This window comes from Phyllostomus discolor, chromosome 3 (genome assembly GCF_004126475.2).
Source record: "Phyllostomus discolor isolate MPI-MPIP mPhyDis1 chromosome 3, mPhyDis1.pri.v3, whole genome shotgun sequence".
Lineage (NCBI taxonomy): Eukaryota > Metazoa > Chordata > Mammalia > Chiroptera > Phyllostomidae > Phyllostomus > Phyllostomus discolor.
The window spans coordinates 513,203-529,200 of NC_040905.2; the positions used below are offsets into that span (position 1 = coordinate 513,203).

The 15,998-nt window shown below is 56.5% G+C and overlaps 1 protein-coding gene across 7 annotated transcripts in view; it reads right to left on the reverse strand.

Annotated features, from left to right (window-relative positions):
• Positions 1-4,752: 4,752 nt before the first annotated feature.
• Positions 4,753-15,998, reverse strand: part of GPBP1 (GC-rich promoter binding protein 1) — a 57,226-nt gene continuing 45,980 nt past the window's right edge. For 3 of the 7 annotated variants that reach the window (XM_028524718.2, XM_028524735.2, XM_036020146.1), the window contains 2 exons: positions 12,857-12,959; positions 5,195-5,642 (listed from right to left, as the gene is read on the reverse strand). In XM_028524718.2, the coding sequence (XP_028380519.1) occupies positions 5,484-5,642; positions 12,857-12,959 (262 nt within the window). In that variant the 3' untranslated portion in view covers positions 5,195-5,483. Of the gene's footprint in view, positions 5,643-12,856; positions 12,960-15,998 lie in introns of all 7 variants that reach the window. The other 4 variants (XM_028524693.2, XM_028524710.2, XM_028524684.2 and 1 more) reach the window with 2 other exon arrangements.

A 15,998-nucleotide genomic window follows, 5' to 3' on the forward strand; every position in this document is an offset into this window, starting at 1 on the left:
ACGGTCATCCGCACGGGGAGGAGCGAGCGTGGCCGGGGTCCTGGGCGTCTCTCCTGCTCCACGCGCGGCGACGGGACCCACGTGGCTGAGCAGCCCAGTGCAGGTCGCTAACGGGCGGCAGGAAGTCACTCCGAGCAGGGACATCCAGGTGAAGTTGCTGACGAAAAATAATGACAACTTTTTTTTTAAAGATTTTATTTATTTTTAGAGAGGGAAGAGAAGGAAAGAGAGAGAGAAACATGAATGTGTGGTTGCTGGGGGCCGTGGCCTGCAACCCAGGCATGTGCCCTGACTGGGAATCGGACCTGCGACACTTTGGTTCACAGCCCGCGCTCCATCCACTGAGCTACGCCAGCCAGGACTAAATTTTGACAACTCTTGAGCACGAGTTCACAAACTTCATCTTCTTAGATGAAGACTGTAAACCCTCAGTCCCAAGGGCCAGTGACAGTCACGGGGCTGAGACTGTCCCCGAGGCAAGAAGCCCCTCATGGTATCTATGGAAACCGCCCCCAGCCCCGACCGGTGAGCCACACCCTCGCTAGGGGACCCTGCTCTTCCGTGGCCCTGGGACACCCCTCCTCCGTGGCCTGGCGGCTGCACTGAGACACCTGACGAGGCAGGAAGTGCCCTGACCGGGAGATCAAAAGTGGGTGTTCAAGGTCAGACTAGCTGGTGGCGTGGTTGGGGTGTGGGGGGGGAGGGCCCTAACCCTGAGAGTCCGTCTCCTGGAACTGCGGGAAGAGAGCACTCTCGTCTTTCAGCACGCTGGCATCGGTGAGGAAACTCCGGCAAACGTGAAACACGAGGATGCTGCCAACCCAGGCGACACGAGCTGACGTGGAAAGACCCCTGCCGGGCCCCTCGGGGAGCCATTCGGGACCAACGGCAGCAGGGGCTGCTGGCGCCGGGCACGGGCTCTGCCCACCCTCACATGGCTTCACGTGTCTGCCTGGGGCCTCGGGGTTTGTTTCTCAGTTTTCAGTTTTCCTGAAAATTTTGAGATCGCTCCAGGAAGTGTCCAATTTCACGGCTAAGGGGACTGGGCCCACCAAAGCTAGGTGCCGACCCCAGCACCACCTAACCGACCCCCGCCCCCGGGCTTCCCAAGGGCCGCTCGGACACCACCAGCCCCCGCCCCATGCCCTGCTCGATGTCTCTCCGAGGACCCTCGCACGCACCACTCTGGCTCCGGGCAGCCTGTCCAGAAGGCCGGCCCGGACACCGGGGCTGGAAGCCACTGACCCACAGGCCTTTCCTGTTGAGTCAAGTCCAACGAGGCCGGGGGCCAGGGAGGGCCGGCCACCACGGCTGCGCCGAGAACACGAGGGAATCAGTCTTTTTCTGAACTCCCCCCACGGCCCAAGACCACCAGCTTGTGCACCTGTCTGTCCCGGATGCCAGCGTCGGCAGAACGCTCGTCCACCAAATCCACAGTCACGGCTCCTAGCCACCAGCCTCGCTCCAGAACTTTTCCACCGAAGTCACGTGAGACGGGGAAGCGCGGTTCTCACTTTTCAAACAAGCACATGGAGCTGGACTTCCCGAATGACCGCCGTTCCCTGCAGAGCCGCCCGCGGGCAGGGTGGCACCGGGCGGGGAGGTACCTCGCGGGAGCCTTCGGTGGCGTTGCCGTGTCTCGGAGCGCTTTCTGGAATTACCCTTTTGGCGGAGTCCTCCAAAGCCGGGGTGTTTATTTTAAGTATCGTTGGTAGTGGCCCTGCTTGGCCGTAGAGAACACTCCTTAGCAAGTCAACCCTCCACCGTGAAAGAAACCAGACAAGTGCATGAGGCCCAAAGAGTCTGAACGTGCTTTGCCCATAAAGTCCATACATTTTTATTTTTTAAAAGATTTTATTTATTTTAGGGGGGAAGGGGGGAAGAAAAAAGAGAGGAACCTCCATGTGTGGTTGCCTCTCACCCGCCCCCTACTGGGGAACCTGGCCCACAACCCAGGCCTGTGCCCTGACTGGGAATCGAACCCGCGACCCCTCGGTTCCCAGACCTGGGCTCAATCTACTGAGACACACAAGCCAGGGCTCGATACGTTTTTAGAAATGCCAAAAGCACCTATTCAAGGAGCATTTTTAGACGGATTTCCAGATAACGATAACGTGCCGAGCTGTCTAAACAAAACCCCTGGACTCACAGCGACTCGGATACTTGGCACACAGACCCTGATTCTCGAGGCGCGGCCGTGCCCCCGCCTCTGCGGATCTCCTGGTCCGTGTCACCAACACGCAACTGCGCAGACATCGCCAGCTCTTTCCAGCGTGGGTCCCTGTGAACAGGGGGGAGAGGAAGGGAAGATCTTCGGGGAGGCCACCCTGCCAGCCCCCCAGCCCCAGCGGCCAGGAACGGTCTGCCCCTCCGTTGCTCACCCTCTGCTGGGGTCAGGCCTGGGCAGGCCCTCCCAGCCCCCCACCCCACAGCTCCGAGCAACCCTGGCAAGACCCTCGACGCTGAAGAGACTTCGGTGGCCGACAGAAGACCCGCCGAGCCCGCGCGCTCCAGATTTGCCGTCTTCGGCGCGCCCCGCGCCTCCTCGCAGGGGAGAACCGCAGCGTGGTCCGCAGGGCAACCGTGGCCTGGCTCCTCCCCCTCCCGCACCCCGTCTCCCCTGGACCAGAAGTCCTCCCGGACCCAGAGGCCTGTGGCGCGTCCCCTCTGCCTGGCGCCTCGGCGAACGGCCCTTCTCCATCCCGGGAAGCCTCGGGCCGGCCCGTGCTCGCCCTGTGCCCGGCACACTTGGCTGCAGCCTGGTGACCCCACAAGTCGCTCGTGTTCCCGCCCAGGGTGTGTCCCTCCGTTCTCGGTCCTCTCAGCACGGCCCCGGCCGCGCGGACCCTCGTCCCACGGCCCTCACCGTGGGACTCGGGCAGGTGCAGACACAACGGGTACTGGTGAGTCACACTGATCATGTTCGGGCACAAACTCCCAGACGCGGTCATCTCCACCGTCCTCCGTCCTGGCCCAGACGCCTTATCCTGGTTGGGGTCCCGCCCCGCCTCCAGCCAGGACGGTGGGGTCTTCTGTGAGCCGAGCACCCGAGGCACCCGAGGAGGGGCGCCCTCCACCCGGCTCCCGGGTCCAAGGTCAGTGCCACGCTGTCTCTTCCCGCCAGCCCTGACCAGCCCAGGAGGGGCGTGCGCACAGCCCTCCCTCGTGTCAGCTGTTATTAATAGAATTAAATCGGGTATTATGAAACCAATTGATTACTGTTAACATTTCTATGCTTATTTCAACTTTAGTAGGAATTGTTCATGAAAACGGCATTCTAATCCTTAGTATCAAACGACTAAAACACAACTTTTGAAAAGCTATTGCAAGCCTGTCACCGTGGGTTTTGCTCACACACTCCACCATCGAACAGCAGCAACGCGGCGGCAGCGCCGCAGGCGGGCACGCAGCTGGAGAGGGAAGGACCGCGGAGCAAGGGAACCCCCCCGAGGTGATGGGCGGTCCCGGCCCGGCCTGACCCTCAGCCTTGCGTCCAGGTCCGGGTCCGAGCTGACCCAACTACCCGCTTCAGACGCGCAGCTCACGCCCCCTGGGCCTCGCCCAGCGCTCCGTAAGAAGTGCACCGCTGCAAGGAGGCGGACGTGAGCGCAGCCCGGAAAGCTCGGTCCGGGCGTTGTGGCCCGTCCTGGAGTCCGGCATTCCCACGCTCAACGCACATTTAACTAGTTCCAGGACTCGGGGGCTTGCTCTCCAGCAACACGGCCCCAACAGGAAGTACGGTGAGCCTGAATGGCCCCACCCCCTGCAAACACCCTCCACCCGCCCGCCCCGCCCCCCGCAGCCGGACCGGTGCGCTCCTCTTGCGTGGAGGGAGCGCCCAACACCGCGCTCGCCGCGCCCACGGACGGAACACACATCACACGGCACGGGGCACAAACACACGATGTAACCCCTTAGCTGCTGAGAGATGGGCATCAGGGAGAAAAGACACACCTGACTACGAGGTAGAAGGCACTAGGAATAACGTAAAAAACTACGCAATCTTTTCTGAAAGCTGTTCGGGTAGGCTGGTCTTCAATGTGTTAGGCGAATACAATCGGCACCCGAGGGGCCCAGGGCACGGACGGCGCTGTGGCAGCGCCCGGAGGCCCTGCGGTGGCGGGCGCCCCGCCCAGGCACCGCGGGCGTGGTCAGCACTGGGACGCCGTGGCTCACCCCGCGCCACCCGCGGGGACGGGACTGGCCGCACTCTCCCGGTCGCCGGCACTCAGGGCAGACAAGTGATTCCGGCCTCTCGCAAACACGGGGTAGTCTGCAGAGGGTGTCAAACTCAGAGGCCTTCTGAGAACATCATTTTTGGTTTTGTTTTTTTTTAAACTGGCGATGAGCTCAACGGGACAAAAACCCGGAACGTTTCTGCTCTGAGGTGATGCCCTCCACAGTCAGAGCGCACGTAAACACGGGAGTGGGGGCCCTGAGGCAGGTGCGGGTGGGCAAAGCCCCCAAACCCAGACACAAACAAATGCAGAGACAAACTCCCCTTCCGGCGAGCGGTGAGACAGAAATGACCGTAACGTTAATGTGCAAATGAAAATAGTTGTGTGACCTCCGTTCAATGAACAGGCGTGTGAGAGCATGTGACTGCCCAATAAAAAGGCTCCTTTCAGCCCTTTCTTTTCCTCAACTCCGAAAGTACCCGCCCCCTCGGACGAACCGCGACCGCGTTTCGCCCCGTGAGCGAGGCGCACGGTGCAGAGACCGACAGCGTGAACACCACGGAGAACGACAGCACTCTGAAAATCCAGTTTATTTTCCATGTTGTGGACAGATCCAGTCAGTGTGGCCAGTTGTCTGCACGTGTAATAATTTATCAAAATAAGTCTTCCCACAACACTCTGCACCACCTCTGAAAGCCCCGGCCCGACAGCACAGCCGGAGAGCTCCGGAGAGCCACCTTGTCCCCCAGGAAGAGCGCGTGGCCAGGCTCCCCGTGCCAGTTCCCGAGCTGCGAGGGCTGGAGAGCAGAGTGCACGCTGATGGGCGACTCGCGAGACAGCCAGGCCCGAGGTCCCCGCGCCGGCGCCGGCCGACATGCTGCAGTGTCCTTTGGGGGCGGGGGGGCGCACGGGGCGGGTTCGAGGGTTTTCCACGGCACGGAAAAGACACGGCTCTGCGAGCAAAGCAGTGCAAGCTGCCTTTGTTTCTTAAGACCTGGACATTTTAAGACAGAAGCTTTGCAAAACATTACACAATTTTTTATTATTAAATGAGAAAATCTCATCTGTTACATCGTCACATTGCTAGTCAGAGAAATGCTGCAGTGGTGGAGGGGCCAGTGCCGGTCGGCCGGAGTCCGCATTGCCACGACACCCACGCACAGAGTCACGCTCGACACAGCCCGACACAGCGCTCCTGGCTTCTTCGTGCTGAAGTCCCCCCCAAATTGTCTTCTACTGGGGTGTCTCACTACGTAGGGTACAGCTGTCCATCCCGCGCCCCGCCCACGCCGGCAGAGCCACGGCTCACACGTCGTCGTCGTCCGACGTGTCGCTGCTGCTCGTCTCCGAGTCCTCGTTCTCGACCGTGGGCCTGAAGGTGCAGTTCTTCCAGGGCCCGAACTTGAAGTCACAGATCAGGCCGTTTTTCAAAACACCGTTTTTCCTCAGACCATTTTTCCGTAACTAAAAAAAAAGTCAAAAATACAACATTAAATAAACTAATCCGCAAGAGTTACTATCAAACGAAGAACACTGTAATTAAATGGAGCCATGCACACGATAAAGGCAGTGAAACTGCATCTGACCCTAGAAGTCCACAGATGACGCCATCACCCCTGAAACCCGAGCCTGACACAGGCGGTCGGTCCAGGTGGCTGAACGAAGCCTCTCAGGGGTAGAAGCCGCTGCCCTCGGGAAGGCCGCACTCCCACCCGCCCGACTGTGGGGAGAATGGTCACAGCTGCCCCCAGATGCTGCCCAAACGGGACCAGCAACCGCTTGGCTCCAGCTGCTACTTCCATCCCCCGACCCGCCTGGGCCACCGCACCCTCACCACCTGCGCGGCTACACTCTGCAGCACGCGCAGAACACAAACTGCCTGGGACGCAGCCACGGCCCGCAAAACCAGCATCAAGCAGGGCCCTCTGCTTGACCACGAGATGAAGATACTGAGGAAAAAAGTTTCTATTTCTGAAAATGAAACATTAAAACCAGGATTAATAATGGTAATAAAAACTGGGTCCAAAGATCACCTATGGGCGGGGGGGGGGGGGGGGGGGCAGAGACTGACCCAAAACAGAAACCACTGAAAAAAATACAAAGTTAAATTAATAATAATAACGATAATGTACAATCTACTAATTCAGCTTTTAAAATTTTTTCCATAAAAATGCTTGATGCTCCGGTAATTTTCATCAGCATCTCCAAATAGAACCCTTGTCAGACCTGACCCAGCTGCCGCAACGCACTAGCGTCTGGGACCGTTCACAGACGTGACCATCCGGAGAGCGTCCCGAGTCCCGGGGCCCGGGTGAGGCTGCAGGCAAGGGGCCCCTCACACCACAGCCAGTGTCCGGCCGCCGCAGCCCTCGGGAGCCAGAAACCACCCGCCCAGGGCACTGCCTCGTGTTCCCCCTGCTCCCCACCGGATCCAACCCCCCGTTCTCCACCGCAGATTCCTTGTCGACCTCAGTCCCACAGTGTGAGCACCTCCTCTCACTCCGAACCACCCCACAATCCTCAGAAACACAAGCCACGTGTGCACCCCTGCTGCTCTCAGCGCGACGCTGGGAAACCCACCTCTGTCCCTCTCTCAAAGGTGCGTCTCCCCCGCCCCCGAAGTGCCAGTCGTGCGTCCCGTGGCGCACAGCCCACCGCGCCGACTCCCCCCAAAGCCTGGAACCGCCCGCGCCACCCCCAGAGCACCGAACCCAGGGGCACTCTCCTCTGCGTCCCTGCTGGGGACAGGGCGCCAGCCCTCGGGCCGCGACTTCAGAACCTGGCTGCGTCGAGCCCAGCCCTCGGTCCCATCAGGGTCACCCCACACGGTCGCTTCTCTACGTGAAGTCCTCGCTCGTCCCCACCGAACCGCCGCGGTGCACCCCCAGACATCCCCCCGACTCCCAGTGGGCACTGCACACCCACCCGAGCCGCCTCCTCCTCGTGCACACGCGATGGCCGTGCCCCGACCCTAACCAGCCCTCGGGGGCCTCCTGCACCCGAGGAGCCGGGAGCCCAGGAAGGGGCCCGTCCCTGTGAGCTCTGCAGCGCGTGGGGTGGGGTGAGTGCTCAGGGAGCGCGCACTGACCCGAACCCAGGCTCTCGGTCCCCAGAGACCGTCAGTCCTCGGGGTGGGCAGAGGCAGTTTACGTGCGTGAGTGGGAGCAACAGAGTCTACTCTTGTGTCATTTATTTATTTACCACTGCGTCACTCATTGACTTTACTTCTGCCACTCCTGCAAATCCTTTCACAAACGCGTCAGACCCTAGTGATTTTCCAAAATCCTAAATGCCAGATGATGCCGTCATTAAAACCGCTGTGTCCATGTCCTTGTCCCTGATCAGGAAAACAGACGGAGGTGCACGCCATTGCTTCCCGGCACAACGCGTGTCTGTCGGCTCGTCATTTCCCTGCCAGGAGGGATCCGGCTGCCGTCCCGGGCACCCCAGGACGTCAAGCCCGTCGCCCTGTCCCGGCAACAGGACGCTCTCCTTGAAACCCCCTCATGGGAATGGTGCCTGGGAACACCTCTCGGGCCTTTTCTCCACGTTCCAGGCGAACCTTCCGAGAGACACACTGGTAAATGCATTCGATGGGCCACACGACTCGCCAACAGGAGTGACGCCCAGAAGCGTGAGCACAGCCGATCTGACGCCCAGAGTGCGGGGTCCGGTTGTTACGGCTGTGGGGGAAGGCGACGCTGCAGGCGCAGAGAGCGGGGGGGGGCCTCGAGGGGACGCTGGGACACTGCCCACCCCCGCACACAGCCACGCGCCAGTGGGGAGGCGACCCCGTCACTGTGCGGGCGGGGCAGAGCGCGTGTCCCCCCCCCCCCCCGGGGGTGCGGCCGCTGCGGGCTGGCCCGTCGCACCAGGGCGCAGCACGTTCCTCGGCTGCGTGCTGCAGGCGCCTGTCCCAGGGTCGCCCCCGTCTCGGTCACTCCAGTGGCCCCATGTCCTCGCACGGGGCCCAGGGCCCCACCAGAGGACGTGCGGCAACGTGCTCAAAGACCCTCGGGCGGGTCTGGGAGGCCCCCACGTCCCCGAACCTGCAGCGCTGCGGGGGCGGCTCCTCGGGGCTGACACAGGCCAGAAGGGGGCTGACAGGGGCCGTCGGCTGTGTGCTCGGCCCAGAGGTGCCTCGGGGGGACAGGGGCCTCCTGCCCAGCCCCGCAGGCCCTGCTCCCTCCAAGAAAACCCTCCTGAACCACCACGTCCCTCCGTTTCATCGGGACACTCAGCTCCATCGGAATCTGATGGGACGCCCCCCCCCCCCGCCCGCTGCGCACCGCTACCCGGCTGCTATGAGGCTCGTGACTGTACATCTACGTTTGTCAGCACTCATGCAGCTCTGTGCTGAGAGTGAATTTTTGTAGGGAAACTATACAATAAATATGACAAAAAATCTTCGAAGCCATTAGCAACCATCAGCCACCTAACTGTTCTGTTCTGTAAAAAACAACACGGTTCACTAAGAACGTCTGAATGAAAAGTTAAATTTAATTAGAAAGAAGGAAATGTGAAACTGAAGTATAAGTAAAATTACAATTATGATTAAAAACATGACCTTGCATGTGGAAGACCCCAAAGAGTCCACCAAATAACTGCACACTAATACAGCAAAGATACAGACACAAAAATCAACGCCCAAAAATCAGTTGCATTTTTGTAGCAAACAGTCCGAAAGGAAATTAAGGAAACAATTCTACTTACAATAGCAGCTAAAAGAACAAAATTATGAGTACAAGGAATAAACTCAGCCAAGGAGGTAAAAGTCTCCTCCTTCCTAGTTAACTTGACGAAGAAAACACCAATAACCGGAAAAGGAGCCCGCGCTCGCGGATCAGGAGACTCAATACCGCGAAGACGTGTGCACCAGTCAGAGCGATCAAGGTTCCACGCAGCCCCTAACCAAACCCCAAAGGTCGTTTGGGAAGAGTCAAACCTGCCACCCTAAAATGCCCTCGTCACCAAGGTTCCCCCAGAGGCCACAACGGTCTCTGGGAGACAGAGTGGGCACCTCAGAGCCCTGACCCTAAGCCCTGCACGACCGCGGCAGCCACACGGCGAGGCAGCAACCTAACTCGGACGCCGCCGCAGACCCTGGAGGCGGCCCGGCTCACACAGGCCAGCGGTCTCCGGGGGGGGGGCGAGACCCCTGACTGCAGGAAAGCGCAGGGCCGGGCCCGGCCAACAGAGGGGGAGACGGCGACCAACACGCAAGAACAAGGGCAGCCCCTCAACTCGTGCCTCGTACGGAGGTGAACTCAAAATGGACCGGAGATCGGAACTGAACCAAAGCTGCGGACACTCGGGAGAAACCACAGGGCGAGCTCCACGGCACTGGGCCTGGGGAGGGTTTCTTCGGCACGACACCCCCACCACAGGCAGGCACAGAAAACCAGGTGTCCGGGACTGCGTCCAGGTGTGGAACACTCTGCAGCAGAGGACGCCGCGGGGGAAAGGAGGCCCGCATGCGGGGTGGGAGAAAACACGGACAGACCGTCTGTCTGGGGACAGACGGCCATGCAGAACACACGAAGAAGTGACACAGCTCAACGACAACAAAGCCCAATCTCACAACAGGCAGAGGGCACGGGCAGACACTTCTGCCGAGGCGACAGACCGACGGCCGAGAAGCACCGGGAGAGGTGCCCAGGGTCACCAACCAGCAGGGAAACGCACCATCTCTGGAGAATGACACACCAACTTCCAGCCAAGACGGGGGCGCAGGCAGACACACCGTGCCTCCTCACACAACGAAAGGAGAACAGCAATTTAGAAACAAAAAACGCCCAAACTGCCAGAAAATCGAACTGTGTGGAAGTCCAACAACCGAGGAGTTAAAGAAACATCCAGCTAGACCGGCAGGAGGGGCGGAGGCCGACGGGCAGCTGGGGTGGAGAGGACTCTGGGCGGGGCGGTCCCACATTCCTGTGCAGATAAGCCGGGAGGAACAGCTGGGGAGCGAGACAGACCACACAACCCAGGCTTCCAGGCAAGAAAATAAAGCCTCCAAACCTGTGACTGTAAACACCCACGGGGGTTGTGGCATGGGGACAAACAGCCTCACAGGCAAGTTCGAGGAGAGACCCACAGGGTCACAGAACATACACAAACCCACCCACTCAGGAATCAGCACCACAAGGGCCCGATTTGCTTGTACGTAGTGGGGGGAAGTGACTGAAAGCCGTTAAGAGCCAGCAAGCAGCACTGTTCCCTCTTGGACTCCTCCCCCACATACAGCATCGCAAGGCAGCCGGATGGGTTGCCCCACCCTGGCAAATACCTAAGTCTCTGCCCCTTACTACATAACAGGCATGCTGAGACAAAGAAAATACGGCCCAAATGAAAGAACAGCTCAAAGCTCCAGAAAAAAACACAACTAAGCAACAAAGACATAGCCCACCTATCAGATGCACAGTTCAAAACACTGGTGATCAGGATGCTCAAAGGATTGGTTGAGTATGGTCACAAATAGAGAAAAAGATGAAGGCTATAGTAAATGAAATAAAGGAAAATGCACAGGGAACCAACAGAGATGGGAAGGAAACCACAACTCAAATCAGCAGTTTGGACCAGAAGGAAGAAATAAACATTCAACCAGAACAGCATGAAGAAACAAGAATTCAAAAAAAACAAGGAGAGGCTTAGGACTCTCTGGGACAAGTTTAAACATTAACACCCGAATCATAAGGGTGCCAGAAGAAAAAGAGCAAGAACGAGAAATTGAAAACTGATTTGAACAAATAATGACGGAGAACTACCTCAATCTGGCAAAGGAAATAGACTTCCAGGAAGTCCAGGAAGCTCAGAGAGTCCCAGAGAAGTTGGACCCAAGGAGGAACACACCAAGGCACATCATCATTACATTAACCAAGATCAAGGGCAAGAAGAGAATATTAAAAGCAGCAAGAGAAAAGGAGACAGCTACCTACAAAGGAGTTCCCATTAGACTGTCAGCTGATTTCTCAAAGGAAACCTTGCAGGCAAGAAGGGGCTGGAAAGTATTTGAAGTCATGAAAGGCAAGGACCTACATCCAAGATCACTCTCTACAGCAAAGCTATTATTTACAACAGAAGGGCAGATAAAGTGCTTCCCAGATAAGGTCAAGTTAAAGCAGTTCATCACCACCAAGCCCTTATTATATGAAATGTTAAAGGGACTTATCTAAGAAAAAGAAGATGATCAAAACTATGAACAGTAAAATGACAACAAACTCACAACTATCAACAACTGAACCTAAAAAAAACAAACAAACTAGGCAAACAACTAGAACAGGAACAGAATCACAGAAATGGAGATCACAGGGAGGGTTAGCAACAGGGGAGTGGGAGGAGGAAAGGGGGGAGAAGGTACAGGGAATAAGAAGCATAAATGGTAGGCACAAAACAGACGGGGGGAGGTTAAGAATAGTACGGGAAATGGAGAAGCCAAAGAGCTTCTGTGTACAACCCATGGACAAGAACTAAAAGGGAGGAGGGGGAGGGAAATGCTGGTGGGAGGCGGGTAAAGGGTAGGAGGGAATAAAGCGGAGAAAAAATGCGAACTGTAATGGCATAATCGATAAAATATATTTTGAAAAAAAAGAGAAAGAAAAATGAGACACCACCCCTCACCCACCAGGTCCGTCCATCTGCACACAGAGGCCCTGAGCACACCCACCGTGGGGATGGAGCAGGTGCAGCCACTGGAGAAACACAGTGGGGGCGGCCCCTCACAGGCGCACACACGAGCGTGCAGGAGCCGGCTATCCCACGTCTGGGGGCACCTCCTGAAGAGCTGAGACCAGGAACTCGAGGTCTGTGCACACCCACGTTCACAGCACCGTTACTCACAACGGCCAAGGGTGGAAGCAACCCAAGTGTGTCCGCCGCAGATGAACGCACACACAGAGAGCAGGACACGCACACAAGACTATTATTCAGCCTTAAAAAGGAACCCTGACACCTGCTCCGTGGGTGGCGGCCCCAAGTGACACAAGCCAGTCACCCAAGGACAACCACTGCAGGATTCCACCCAAGTGCGGTCCCTGGGGCAGCTGCGAGACAGAGGGCAGACCAGGGGACCCCTGGCGCTGGCGGGGCTGTGTATGTTCTGTGACCCCGTGGGTTACGGGGAGGGTTTCCGCTGTTCCCAGAGCAAAGACCTCGGGGGAGGGGCGGGGACATGGCTGCACGACTGTGTGACCACGCTCAGTGCCAAGCACCCGTACATTTAAAAGTGGCTAAGTGGAAAAGCTCACGTTCTGTGTTTTGTGCCACAAAGTTTTAAATGCTGAGAAAAAAACATTCAATTCATCCTTAAATTTTCTAGTTGGTGTGATCATCTGCATTTTATTATCAAGTGACTATTAACTAATTTCCTCAAGATTTAATTAAAAACACTTCAAAGTGTAAACATTTAACATGTCCATTTAGGGAAATCACTTCTGTGAGACCACATTAAAAAAACCGCAATGAACTTGGAAAACCGTATCAACTTTCTGACACTAGCAAACATTTCCTAATCCTCTTTCTAAGAGAAAACTATGGAGACATAAAAGCAATTCTGGCCCATGACGTGACGTCCAGCAAGTTCCTACCGGACACTGGGTGGCTCAGCCCCGCCCTCCCCAAAGCCGCTCCGCGAGAGCCCGCTGCTCCGACCGAGGACGGGCCCGCTCGGGCCTGCTCACCTGCTCGCTGATGGCCCGGAACTCCCGCATCTCGTCCTCAGTCAGGGGGGCGCAGGTCTCGTCGTTCTCGCTGTCTTCTTGCCAGCCCATCTCCTTCAGCAGCCTGGGGGGAGGGGGGAGTCGGCACAGTCAGAGCTGCCCCTAAGGACGGCTCCACTCATGCCAGCGCAAGAAACTGCAACCCGCTGTGCACCGAGTCCCCAAAACACTCAGAGAAGGGCCCGAGTTCGCGCTCTGGATGTCTTTCTGGAAACGGGTGAACAGGTGGGATGAAGCCCAATGAAACGTCTCAGGGAAGACCACAGCGAGCGGCTCAGCAGCTTTACTTCAGGTGCCAGAGCTTCTCCGGGCTGGAAACTCAAATTCGCCGAGTCCGTGTAACCAAAGCAAATGCAGTTCACTTCATCTGCTCTGATGCCACCACCATCCCTCCCACTGCAGGTAACTGTTACGTCTGCTCCGCTGAGGAGAAAGGGTTGGGCTACGCTACCCACTTGGCGTTTCATAATTCACTGACCTACGGACACTGCTTCTCGTGCACGCCAGTCCTCATCCTCAACACGTGACTTAATGTGAGCGGGCGACTACGCCCCGCAGCCTCGGAGGGGCGGCTGGTTCCATCACCACGGTTCCTCAGGCCAGCCAGGCTCTACGTAAAATGACCAGCACCGTTCTCCTCTCTTCCGCCCCATCTTTAGAACGTCTCCTTCTGTCCCTTCGGGACAAAAGGCCAGCAGTGACCCAACCGCTTCCCCCGAGCCGGGCAAACCTGAGCACCTGGCCACAGCGGCCTCAGATTTCATCCTGATCTTACTGTGCTTTAATGACATGCCTTATTTGTTACTATTTGTACCTATTTATCTCTCAACTTGAGCCTGCCACACATTCGCTACACTTTGCAGACTTTTCTACGTTTTTAAAGCAACCCCAGAGAATACTGGTGCTCAGAGACTCCCAAGTAAAATTTAACACTATTCCTACGCTTCACAGATAAGACATCAACATCACGCAAGTAAAATTATCTGCACACCTGAGGCCGGAGAAGGAGACGGAATTCTGGTTTTTTGCTCACCAGACCCTGCTGCCTCTGCACCAGAATGTCAGTCAGAGCCCATCACTACTCCTCTCCTCCCTTCTCCAAGGCAACTGCCCTCCCTCCCTCTCTAGCTTCACTCCCCGGGGGACGGCAGCTCCAGCCCACTGCCCCCCAGTCCAGGGTGGTAGGACGATCTCACTTCTTTTGCTACTACTCATACCTGTTTCACTGTGAGAAACTGAACCTAATGATGCAAATGGAATGAAACAAATTATTTCAAGTGTTAACAAAAGTCAGGGATTCCCACCTGTGCATTTTCCCCCTTGGTTCCCTTATTCCCAGAGACCGCGGCTGTTACCTGTTTCTGGAGCAGCTTTCAAAACAAACACTCTCGTGAGCCTCCCCTTCCCCACAAGCAGGACTGCACCTTAACAAGGTCACCTCTAATTCCACAAAGGACCCCCCACTCTTGTCGAGATGCCCACCCACTGCCCCTGCACACAACCCTCAGCGCCCCTCCTCAGCACGACCGCCCCGTGCCCCTGTCTGAGCAGGCCCCACCCCCTCAGGGCACTCTCGCAGAGCAGGCGGGCAGTGCTGGGGCCGCTCCATCCCCACTCGTGAGCCACACCGACACACACTGTGAACGCTCGGTACTAGACGCAGCACTGGGCAAAAGGGGCAAAATTTCTGTCCTCACAGAGCGGGGGTTCTTAACGAAGTTAAAATTAAAAATAAGGTTTTAAAGCATTGCTCTACAGTAGGTTAACAGCCCAGTTCCCTACTATACCAAAATTCAACGAAGAGTCAAGTCAACTAATCAACTGGGCTGTTAACGGGTCCTGCCCCATGCTGAACCTGGCCCCAGAGGGTGGTAAGAATGTTCTGTTGATAAACAATCCAGTTTTACACAGAGCGACGCAGTTACATTAGTAGACAACAAAAGCCCTCAGCAAGCCCTTCATGTCATGACACTGAACCATGTGGCTTATTTCAAGACCACAAGGAAGGTAAATCACTTCTGCAGAAACACCTGCTCGTAACTGTGAAATCACGGAAAAAAACACAGAAGTCTACACCAGGCTTGAATACATCAACTCGGAGACTGAATCGCTTACGAGTGCACTATATAAACTACGTAAAATGACAGTGACAGAGCAGAAAGTGACCTTGAAAGTTCACAATGAAAAAGCAAACCACATCTGGGGACACCTGGATGGAGAGCCACACGGAAAAGGACGAATCGGGACCCGCGTCTCACCACACAGATGGAACATGCAAAAGCGGTGAAGAAAGTGTGATCACACGGACTTTGTGGAAATTAGGTTTTTGTATTTCAAAAGGCACCATTTAAAAACTGAATAGACAACTCACAGAATAGAAAAACCCTGCAAAATACATATATAAAAAACCTATACCCAAAATAAAGAAGGAACACTTATAACCCAGTGAGATCAAATAATGCAATTTAAAAATGGACAAAGAATTTCAACAGGTATTTCTCCAAAGGTAAACAACATGCTGACAAGTACACATGAAAAGATGCTCAACACTATTAGTCACTATGCAAACATCAAAAACCACGAAAGACACCGCTTCACCTCCACGAGAACAGCTGTGATCAAGACAGGTGGTAACAAGCACTGGCAAAACCCTGCAGAAACGGGCACGTCCACGCATTGCTGCTGAGAACGTCAAGTGTGCACGCACACGAGTGGTAAGTCTGGCAGTTTCTCAAAATGCAAGCACCTGCTCCAGCAACTCCACTCCTAGGTGTGCACCCAGAACAAAAACGTGCGTACGCATGCTCATAGGAGCATCTTCCAGGGCACTCCCAGTGTGCACACCACCCACCAGCCAGCCGACGAACAGGGGCCACACCGTGCACGCCAGGCGCCCAGAAGGAACAAAGGAAGCTGTGCCTGTGCTGGAGCATCGGTGCCGCGGACAACGTCACGCTGAGTGACAGCAGCCAGACACAGAGGACGAAGTGTCGTAAGAGTCCCCTCCCACAGAACACCAGACGAGGCAGGTCTGCAGCTGCTGGAAGGAGCCCGGGCCCGCCTCCAACAGAGGCGGAGAGCCAGGAACAACCGCGCATGGGCG